At 31.4% G+C, this 12173-nt stretch overlaps 1 protein-coding gene across 4 annotated transcripts in view; it reads left to right on the forward strand.

The window, feature by feature from the left end:
- DLG1 (discs large MAGUK scaffold protein 1) overlaps nt 1–12173 on the forward strand; it is a 298658-nt gene that overhangs the window by 250775 nt on the left and 35710 nt on the right. For 2 of the 4 annotated variants that reach the window (XM_024124264.3, XM_024124272.3), the window contains 3 exons: nt 283–352; nt 4117–4216; nt 11394–11435. In XM_024124264.3, coding sequence (XP_023980032.1) covers nt 283–352; nt 4117–4216; nt 11394–11435 — 212 coding nt within the window. Of the gene's footprint in view, nt 1–282; nt 353–4116; nt 4217–5121; nt 5156–11393; nt 11436–12173 lie in introns of all 4 variants that reach the window. The other 2 variants (XM_055084660.1, XM_024124273.3) reach the window with 2 other exon arrangements.

Raw genomic sequence — 12173 nt, forward strand, 5'->3', positions numbered from 1 at the left:
AGAAGTGGTGCTTCATCATTTCAGTGTAATTATGGAATAGAGTGCATATATAAGTACACATACTTGTACTGCATTTTGATATTTCACAAGTGGTTTTGTTTCATAATAAAATGAGCCCTGTATTTCATTTTTCAGAAATTCTTATAAATTATGGGATTCAAATGACTTCTGAAGGCTTTTAGAATATAAAAATGCTCCATATTAAAGTCTCAGTTCTGATGATTTCTAGTTAGAGCTTTAGATATGTTTATTATACTTAAAAAATAATCTGTGCTTTGCCAGGGTTGAGAAGAAAGAACGAGCCCGATTAAAAACAGTGAAATTCAATTCTAAAGCAAGAGGAGATAAAGGGGTGAGTATGTGAAATCTATTATTTCTAGAAATTAATAATTGAAGGTAATAGGCCTTTTCCTAATTCTTGTTTGAGGCACATTATTAAAATGAGAAGGATTTTGCTGTAAGAATTAACTATCAACTGCTCTTGCCATGGTGGCCTACAATAGTAGATATGCTAAAGTAAACAATTTATTAAATTAAAGCATCCATTTCACAGACTTTTCCAAATTATCAAAACTGTCGTTTGATATATTCTTAACAGCATACTTTTGGTCGTTATTTTTATAAATGAAATGAATTCAGCCTTCACTCAGATGAACAATTAACTATAAACTTGTGTCACCAGTATTAGTCATGAAGCTAATATATAATACATCTGAGAAAATAAGCCTTCCCAAAACTATTAATTAGTTCATAATGTAAGTTTACGGGTTTTTGCAAGCGAATTTATGGAAATTTTCTTATTTTTTCCACGTTTATTGCTAATATTACTCATTAATAAAATCCATCTTTTAAATGTTTAAATCAGTATGAATTTTTATCTTAAGGGAATAAAGAAAGGGACAGTCAAGAGGAGGACTTTGTAGGTGGGCAAGAAATATATCAAAATTCTTTTATATATATTTTAGACGTGTTTTTGTTTTCATTTACTTTGTCCTTCTTGAATCTAGTGGATATCAATGGATGATATCACAGGCTTCACCCTATAGTATGTGTGTAATTAGTGCAATGGAATATTGTAGCAATAGGCCTGAAGAAAATGCTGAAACACATGTGTTGAAATACTATTTATAGCAATGTTTTGTGTTTGGGGGTTTTTTTATCTAAAGCAAAAGTTTTATACGTCTTTTGATCAAATTTCAAATGAATATGGAAAGTTAACTCAGCAAATAAATTAACCCTACTCTTTGTACATGTCTGATATCACTAAGCACTCAGACTTAAAGCTTTAAAATTTTAAAGGAATATGATCCTTGATCAAAGAAATTAAATCTGAGTAAATTATATATAATGCATTCAGTTATTTTAGAAATGATAAATTCCTTTAAAATTTACTTGTACCCTTCAGAAAATACAAAATTATATAGTATAATCTGAAGCAATATTTAAAATAGAAAATCTTTGGAGGAAAAAATCCCAAGTAAATGCTCAGTATTTGAAATATATACAATGGTTTTTGTGCTTGTTTTATATATGTCTTTTAAAGTATTTTAGTAAAATACACTGTCAGTGTATTGTAAAAGAGGTTGCATGTTGTAACTTTTCTTTCAAACTGTAAGAAGTTAACTGAATTAACGACATTTTTAAATCTTAGTCTTGTTTGTTGACTATAACCAACTTTATACACAGTCACTGTGTTCTAACACAGCACCAAAAGTATGCATGATACTGAGTGGGGTAAAAATACGCTTGCCATTGATACAGAACTGCATTTCTCTCTGTAATACCATTTCCCATTCTAAGCTCTTCTTTTCCTTTCCATATATGGTGGGTTATGGACTTTGTTTCCATTACAGACTTTTTAAAAACATTTCAGTTTCTCATTAACATTTTTAACATTCATTTAGCTATTTTGAAATACTACATATGGAAATTATATATTTAGATATTTGATATATGTTTCATGAATTTGTAATATTTTATCAGTCCTCATATTACACTCTCTCTTGCAATATAGCATTAATAACAATAAGTAATTAAACAGATTGTTTTGTATTGAAAATATAAAGAAACTAGAGTTAGTATGTTTCTTCAGTTTTGTGTTTTCCCTACACATTTTTGTCCTGTTTGCTTGTGCTATTTTTCACTTTTAATAAATTCTTCACCTGCAGGATGTTAGATGTAATACAGTTAATACATTTCTTAACTAACAAGCATTTCTTTCTGTCCTATATTATGATATCTTTACGATATCTCATTTTGGCTAACTGCAAAAGATATCAAAAAATCAAAACATTTTAAACTTCATGTTTCTTTTGGTTGTTTGCTGTGAAACTGACTCTGACCACTATATATGCAGTAGGAGAGGTAAATAACCTTTTATTTAAAATGTATCAGTTTTATCAGTTAGCATAAAAGTAATTACTAAATTCAAAATCAATGATTGTCATGAACAAAAAGACTTAGTCCTTCCATAAATTAGATTACCATAAATTTTTCTCTATTGAAACTTGTTCTCTTTCTCTTTTCTAAAATTTGGATTCAAGCAAAGATTTTTATTCAGGTAATGCTACTCGACAGTTTATAAAACAATTATAAGCTTAGATTTCTCCACAGTATTTTTTTCTCAACTTAATTTTTAACTTCTGCTTAGGGTTATCTGAGCCTTCAGATTTTAAGATTGATATCAAGACAGTCTGCTTTGTCTAATGACTATGAACTTATTAATTTTGAATTATTGATATGAAAAAGATAAAAATGAAAGTTTTTGTAAAGTTTCTTACCAAAATAAATCTTTTCAAGTAACAGAATTTGAGCTAAAAGTCACTTTAATCTATTTCATCACCTTAATCACCTGGCATCACATGACTAAAAATACCGGCACACCAGAAAAAAATACTGCCTGGTGTTGATATACTTCACAATATTGATAGCATCTTATGACATGGATAAACGCAAGAAAAATTAAAACAGAATTTCTATCCTTTATATTGTTCCCACTTCAAAAAATAATAAAAATTATAATTCCTATTGTCACTGGTAGGCAAGGCCATTTCCTTCAAGACATGGGTGCCTGTGACAAATTGCAGAAGAAGCTGTTCCTCTTTAGCCTCATCTTTCTGTGTGCTACCTGCTTTTAAAAGTGTGAATGCACAAATGGGACATTCAGGAAGGGAAAAAACTTGTCTCAGACATCTGTGCAACAAGGGACGTCAAATCAGCTGTCATAGCAATTATGTATAAACTACTAGATTTTTAATTGCCTCTTTGACATTATGAGCACCAAACTTTTTATTCCCTATTCAGGACATGGTGCTAATGAATTGAATTTGGTTCTATTTTATTTATATATACTTTAAAATTAGATAATATGGTAGAGCTTAAAGGCTAATAAATCAGTTATGATGACATTTAAATTGGCCAGGAGAGTTGACTCTTCTTCCTTGGTTAGATAGCATTGATAATTCTTTTGCTGGACTCTGTGATTGATGGACACGTCTTAGTTTTCTTCCCATTTTCTGATAAGCATTTAGTTATCCTAATTCTCTTCTTTAAAAAAAAAAAGATTGTTTTTAAATATTCAGCACTAGCAACTTGCTCAGTTGTTTTGGTTCTCTTTTTTAGTAGTGGCTTTTTGTTAGTTTGTTGGAGCCACAAAAAAGAGAGAGAGAAAGGGAAAAAATGTGCTAAAGCCAAAGGAAAATGAAGGAAAGGAAAATTAAAAATATTTGAACAGCTAAAGTAATAACTTTTGCTGTAGAGCACCTAATACTTGGAAATCTAGAAAAAAATGGATTGATATGAACAGATGCAAGCTTGATTTGGACTATAGTAGTATCTAATCTGATTTACTCTTCCTTTTTTATCAAATAGCACTTCCTCCTTATTTTTAGGTATCATTGAATTGCACTCTTGAAATTTTTCTGTGTTTTCAGTTATAAAATGTTAGAGAAGTTAATACTAAATTAAAAATTCACTGTATGTGTGATTGAAGCAAAATTCATATACAAACTGCACACTGTGGTCACAAGAGTCAGCTTTCACAGAGCTACTAGGCTGGGCCTTTGTACACACAGACAGTAGACATCCCTTTGTTTTGCCCCTCCTTCTCTTCTTCAGCAGTCATTCAATGACAAGCGTAAAAAGAACCTCTTTTCCCGAAAATTCCCCTTCTACAAGAACAAGGACCAGAGTGAGCAGGAAACAAGTGATGCTGACCGTAAGTATGTGGATCCAGTGGTCAACTGAAGATAAATGTAGAGGGACCTACTGCCCTGCAGTTGGTTGTTACCATGGAGACAGTTTCAAGAGCTGCAACAGGTTACTATTTGTCTTAACTAGGGGCAATTTAACAGGCATAAATTAATTTGCATACCAATCTTAACTTTTTCTAGCACCTTAGGAATTCTTAATTTAAAGTAAATGGTGGGGCTTCCCTGGTGGCGCAGCGGTTGCGCGTCCGCCTGCCGATGCAGGGGAACCGGGTTCGCGCCCCGGTCTGGGAGGATCCCACATGCCGGGGCCCGTGAGCCATGGCCGCTGAGCCTGCGCGTCCGGAGCCTGTGCTCCGCAACGGGCGAAGCCACAGCAGAGGGAGGCCCGCATACCACAAAAAAAAAAAAAAAAAAAAAAAAGTAAATGGTATTTTTAAGCTATGTTTAAAATAGAATTTTTTTATGTAAAGGTTCTTATAAGAAACACTTATACTCTCAAAAGAATATTTTAGAGGAAAAACATGAGTACCTGAGAAGCTACTTATTGATTTCTAGGTATAGCATTGCCAATCTTTGATAATAGATTATCTCAAATCATTCCGTTTTATCCCATTTCTTCATTATATGTAGACAGTCTGAATTTTACTTTTAAAATAGCAAGAAATAGTCAAAATTTTTGCTTCTCTACCCTAATCAGCTTCTCATATAAAACTTTCGTTCTTTTATTAGATTATATCTAGCTGCTAGCTTATTTTAAACTTTCAGAAATACAAAAATGCTCTGTAAGATACGTGGACCTGTAATGGTCTTGGAACTGTCTCTTATTGTAGCACCAATTTTATGTATTACTGACAACTATTTTCTTTGATTATCTTTTTATTGCTTGCTCTCTGGGAACTACTCTCTACAGGAGATCCCTGACGACATGGGATCAAAAGGCCTGAGTAAGTGATTAAAATACTCCCAAGTTATTTTTTAACCTCCATCTACAGACCTACCTTTTTCAGATACATTTTGAGATTCATGGTAGCGCCCTTCTGGCATGAGGAGGTGTATGATTTATATTGCTTTTAGATTCTTCATGTTAATAATATGCTTGGGATTTTTATTTCTGTAATACACACCTTTTATTTTTCTCCATTTTTTACATGTCATTTGAAAAACTCTCTGCTCATAATTATATTTTCCTTTTTTTAATTTTTATGGCAATTACTTTCTCTAGGAATTTTTTTAAATATGAAGAAAGACTTTTAATGTTTTTTAAAATACTGCTATCTTCCCTCATTATTAGAAGGTAGAATATAATCTTCCTAACAGTTTTATGTCCCCCACTTTTTTTGTTAAAACAAGTTAAAATTGCTTTGAGCCTGTGTTAGAAAAGCATTGCTATAATGTGAAACTATAAAACACAATAGGTCTTAAATATTAAAGAAGAATTGTAGAACTCAAGTAGCAGTCTATGTAGTAGGTAAATTGTATATTTTTTTCTAAGGAAGTTGTAAGTTATGAAAAGAATTATAAGAAATGTTATCCTTTGTTTTTTCTTTAACCAAGGTGTTGTCTCTGTTTGGGGGGAGTTTTTTTGTGTGTGTTGTTCCTGTTTAATTTTCTAGCTAATACTAAATCTTCATATAAAGCTTGGTACAGAGTCTGATAGTGTAGGAGTCATTTAATAAATGTTGGAATGAGTGAATGAAGCAAGAAGTCATTTTAGCAAACAAAATTTTAAATGTGAATGTTTACAAATTGATTAAATGTGAAATTTTACCAAATATTACTAAGTTCTTTTAGGTGACAGTGAGTCATAGAAGTAATCTTTTAGGCTAAAGTTTTTTTCTAAGTAGTTGTTTCCGTTTGTATTATTAAGCATCTTGAAAACTTATTTCTTCATAATTCATTGATCATTAAGGATATAGCCAATATCTTTTAACTTTCTAAGTTTACCTTAATAAACATTAAATTTCACAGATTTTTTTTTCCTGATTAATGCTAACTTGACTTTTAACCTTAATTATAGGTACTTGACTTTTATTTCAACTTTAACAATTAAAGGTTTATATTAGATTGAAAGCAGTATGCTTTATATGTAATTATTTCTATTACACATAACTTTATTATTTATGCATTTGCCTTTTTAGGATCTGGCAAGAGCCACAAATTTACTATCACTAGTGGCATCCTTTTTTAATCTTTTACCTTTGGGAAAAATTATCAGTGAAATCTTCAGAAACTGGAAAATATTTCCACAGATTCTTAATGCTATAGAATTTATTTTGAGAATGATCATGAGGTGGTGTGGATCATCAAATGAACCCACATATTTTTGTTACCTGTTGAGTCATCAGAGAACTCTGGAAAGCTCATGGAAAAAGGAACTAAATGAAGAATTTGGTTCCCACATTGATATTTTTATAATAGATAACTACACCTTGACCACATCGTATTTTCATCTCTCATTTTAATTGAGGTTTGAGACTTGGGAAGAGAAACATGAAAAATGATAACTGGTTACCGATGTCGTTGATTTAATTTTCTGGTCAGTGACTTAAGATCCCTTGAATGGTAGGTTTCTGTGCTTCATCTCACAAGAACTGAAGCAATTTATTCACGTGGTAACTTGATCAGATCAAAAAGATTTTATTTAGAAAAGGTTAACGGAGACAGAAAAATATCAGTAAAATTCTAAACTGGATATAATGGAGGTTATCACATAAAACATTACTAGCAGCTGACAAGATGCTCATTATTATACAGTAGAAAATACTGGGAAGAAGGGTGGGTTAAGGGCATTATTTAAGATCTCAGTTATCTATATTCTAAAGTTCAGGATACAGGGAAAAAACTAAGCAAAATTCTGTGCGATTTTAATATAAGAAAATAAATGTGACCTCATATTGGTATTCATTAAGCCTTGCTGGAACAGGACTTATGAAGGGACTGAAAACGGAAGGACAAATTATTCCAGATAAACCTGTTGAAGAGATGTGGAATAACACTGAATATCAAGAAAGATGTACACCTGCGTGTAATTTCACACAGCCTATGAAAAAGTAGGGTATTTAATGAAAGAGCAGAGAGGGAAACAAAAGTGGTACCCTAGAATACTTTTCATAGACAAGAATTCAAGGATTCTACAAAGAAGAGGATCAAATAAATTATTGATATATCCTGTTGACAGTAGACGAAACAATAATAGAAATTGCCTTTCCAAACCTAATTTTGACGAGCAGAACTAATTAAAGTATGATGGAAATCTGTGAGGATACAACTAAATTATCATACTTGTAAAAAGCTAGAAATAGAAATCTGTAGCTTTTATGCTTTTAGAAGGCAATTTTGAAAAAATTCAAGAGGAAAAAAGTGGGTGAGATTCCTTTAAAAGAGACTAAAAGTAAGTGTAGTTCAGGATCAGTTATATAAGGTGCTCAGAAATGAAATTATGGCATACAGTTTCAGACAAAGTTTGTACCTGTCTTTTGTATGCAGTTTATTTTTATAGCTTTCCACTTTGTAGAACACCTCAGAAACTTCTACAGTTAGGCACATAGATTTCCTATTACATCTCTTCTTTTTCTATTTTAAAGACTTATTTAAGTAGAGTGGTACAGAGCTCTTAAGATGCCAAAACCAGGGCTTCCCTGGTGGCGCAGTGGTTGAGAGTCCGCCTGCCGATGCAGGGAACACGGGTTCGTGCCCCGGTCCGGGAAGATCCCACGTGCTGCAGAGCGGCTGGGCCCTGAGCCATGGCCGCTGAGCCTGCGCATCCGGAGCCTGTGCTCCGCAACGGGAGAGGCCACAGCAGTGAGAGGCCCGCGTACCACAAAAAAAAAAAAAAAAAAAAGATGCCAAAACCAGACTTATTTTCATTTGTGTTAAGAATAAGTGTAAGAGTAGCAGTATTGTTTAAGACTGAGGATGTGTCGTATTTAGGGAGATCAAAGAGAAAACACATGATATAGTCTCAGGAAGAAATGTTTGACTAGAAAGGTGAGACTTGGTCAGAGAGATTTGAAATGGTTGTGATCATCAAACATACAAACAAAAATTAAAATTTTAAGAATCTGATTATATTATCTCTGTCGAAAGGATAATATTCTTGCACATAAATTTCTAACATCAATAAGAAACAAACACTCCCCATTAGAAAAGTGGACAAAGGATATAAGAAGAATGCTCAAAAGATAAGCATATAAGAAATGTTTAATGGCCCTAATAATCAATAAATAAATCAATAATAAATTATTATCATTATTATTATCAATTATTATAATTGATAATTGATATATATTGATATATCATATATAGATATATATTGATATATATAATTGATAATATTATCATTATTATTATCAATAATAAATAAATCAATAAATAATAAATCAATAAATTAAATGATATGTTTTACCCATCACCTTAGCAGACTTTTCTTTTAAAGGAGAATACAGTGATGGAGATGGTTCTGTGGAATGACTACTTTTAACATATTACTACTGGGAGTGTAAATTGGTACAACCTTTTTGGAAAAGCATATCTTTTGATCTGCTAATTCTTTTTCAAGGAATTTATCCTAAGGATGTAATCAGAGGTGGAAACAAAGGTTTATATATCAGGATGTTTTGTTTAATATTATTTAGAAAGTACAGCACCCCCAAAATTCAAATAATCCTAAAATGCCTTACAGTTGGGAAGTGGTTAATGAAGTATGACTTAATATATAATATAATATTTTATAGCCATTGAAAATCATATTAAAACATAATGGTGTGGAAAATGCTCACAATATAAATGAAAAAAGTAAACTATGAAACTGTACATATATTGTCTCAGATTTGTAAATAAACATATATTTAGGGCTATTTTTGAATAGTGTTGCTTTGAACATTTTTATACATATCTTTTGGTATACATATATGCCTTTTATGTTGGGAAATACCTAGGAAATGAATTGCTGGGTCACAGATATATAATATGTTAGGTATTAGTAGATAGTGCCAAGTAGTTTTCCAAAGTGGTTATACCAGTTTACCCACCCCCACCCCCAAGTAGTATGTGAGTTCCAGTTGCTACATATCTTTCTGTACGCTTGACATACCTGTTTTGTTTTTGTTTTTTCATTTTGGTCATTCTGGTGGATGATAGAGATATCTGTTGTGGTTTTAATTTGCGTTTCCCCGATAATAAGCTTGAACACTTTTTTATACTTATTGGATATTTGAATATCTTCTTTGATGACATGCCTTGGAAAAGATTATTTTTAATTATCAGGAAAAAAAGCATTTTAACTTTCTAACAACCTCCCAAGCAATGATAATGATGTCATTCCAAGGACAATACTTTAAGTAGCAAGAGTTTATTGTAGAGGAGTGACTTAAAGGATACTTGAAAGAACTTGAAGAATTTGACTGCTTCGTAGCTATTGGTAATCTTAGAGAACTCAAGATGAGTAGGGGAAATTCCCAGAAAAGAGATTGTAGTAACTTCAATTTTTTATACATGTATAACATGTCAGACATATTCAATAGTAGAGGAATAGTAAAATAAACCCCACAAGTATTCATTTATCCAACTTCTCTAATTGTCAAATCATGGTTAATTTTGTTTCTTCTGTACTCCCACTTTCCCCTGCACTCACTCGAGTGCAATAACTAACATTTCTTTCTTTTGTATATTAGAGATTGCAGAGTGTAATACCAATCCTAATATAAATTTAAGAATTTTTTTTTCTATGTGTCATTCCTACTTCTGGGAATGAATTTTAAGGAAATAGGAAAAAGGTGAAAGCCATATAAATGAAGACGTTCATAATAATTTGTTGATGTTTGTGGAAAACAATTTAAAGCAAACTAAAATATCTAAATAAGTAGTAAGGTAAATCATGATGTAACAGTCCAATAGAATATTATACAACAATTTAAAATGATTGTTTTGACATCTGTGTGATAACATGGGAAGAAATTTTTAAATATAAACTTTAGAAAACCACCATTTTATATGTGCTATCATACATTCAGTCTTGTAATTTTTAATGTTCCTCCTTCATTTAAAATATACATAATAATGATTAAGAAAGTTGTATCTTGTCTTTGTAGGTTAGAATAACAGACTTATTTTTCACTATGACAGTTATTCAAGAACTGTACTACCATTAAGTTCTACCATTCTCTAAACTTTTCAGTAGTGCTACTTGATTTTAGGAGACTGTGTGTGGTATGGTACAGCAGATATCTCTCCTCAAGCTTTTTCCTTATCCATTAATTTTTTTTTTCCTTTGCCTGACATAAGAAATTTAGATTTACCTCTCTCCCATGGAAAATTTTGTTTTTTAGTTTTCATAGATAAAATTACCTTTTTTTATTCAAAGTAGACACGTATTGAGAGAACGCAGGAGATTACATTTACATGAGAAAAGTGCTGGCTGTTTACTGAACAGTCAAGTTATGAAATGGGGGTCACTTTGAAGGAGGGGCCAGGCAGCAGACGGGTGTGTTTACTTTATCCTTTTTGTTTTGCAAAGTAGCCATTGTCAGTTTTATCAAAGCAGAGTTTCTCAGAAATATTAGTCTACTTTAAAATACAATCCCACCTTCTAGAATTCCTTTCCATTTGACTTTTTTTTTTGAGGCATCTGAATCTGTGATATCCAGAATGCTTTATCTGTATGATCTCAGACATGAATTTTCATTTCTCTTCAGGAACAAGAAAGAAGCTGAACTAAAAGCAAGATCATTTATTTATTTTTTAAGATATCACTTCACTGAAATGGGCATCTGCTCAGATATAACTTGTCTCCTTTGTTAGTCATTATTGTATCATAACCTAAATTAAATGGTGTCAATGACATTTTCTCTGGGGTTTTTATGTCGACAGTTGGACTGATTTAGGATCACTTTGTTTTATTCTATTATATTCTATTCATAATAAGATTTTGTTCATAAACTGTTGAACAGAAAATAAGACATTTTCCTTGATTGCAGATTTTTTTCCTTGCTAATTCATATTCATTTATTTGAAATAATTAAACTTTTCAAAGAAAATCAGAAATGTTTTTGAAAACTCTTTGGGTATCTGTGGTTTATATCTCGACATTTTGTTAAGTCGCCTTGTGTTTATTTTGATAATTTGCTTTTTTTAAACTCATGACACTGTGTTTTCTTTATTTTTTCCATTGTCCTGCAATTTCAGAACATGTAACTTCTAATGCCAGTGATAGCGAAAGTAGTTACCGTAAGTGTTTTAAGTTGTTTGTTCTTTTGTTATCTCAAATAATATATCCTTTGGGGTTTTTTTCCCTTAGTGATGTATTCTGAAAACTGAAAATTAGGTGCTTAATATTTTAAAATCAGGGAGAGCCAAGTAAAATTCTTTACTTGATAAATAAAATCATACTCTATGTACAGAAGTTAATTTCCAAAGTTTTCATAAAATACAAAAGTTCATTTTACAAAAGTGCTATTCGTGTACACAGTATGTGTATGTGTGTTTATATCTTTTATAAGAAGTAAATATCTAGTTAAATGAGTAGTAAACTTGTATTTTGCCATTTTATTTAGTAATTCTGTTTCTAACTAATCATTTAAATATTTTTCAGTAATGCTAAATTATAATTAGCTTTATTTCCTTTTTTATTCTGTGTCACCAATACTGGTGTGGGTCAAGATACTATTTATCACCAGCTTTTGGTGAACATAAGAAATGACGAAGGGAAAATTTTCAACAGTTGCTCAAGCAGTAATACTGATTTCTTTTTTGGTTCTTATGTTATTACTGTCTTGGTATTATATTATTAAGGGAACTATATAAGCGTGTGAACTTTTTATACATATTTGGGCATGGGAGGAGGGGAGAGTTTATGAATATTATCAGTTGTAGCACTTTAAAAATTAAAATTGCTTTTCTAACTTTTTTTTTTACTGCTGTCTAATATGAAAGTAATCTTGATTACAGATGAGTATGGCTGCTCAA

Source organism: Physeter macrocephalus, chromosome 1, assembly GCF_002837175.3.
Source record: "Physeter macrocephalus isolate SW-GA chromosome 1, ASM283717v5, whole genome shotgun sequence".
NCBI lineage: Eukaryota > Metazoa > Chordata > Mammalia > Artiodactyla > Physeteridae > Physeter > Physeter macrocephalus.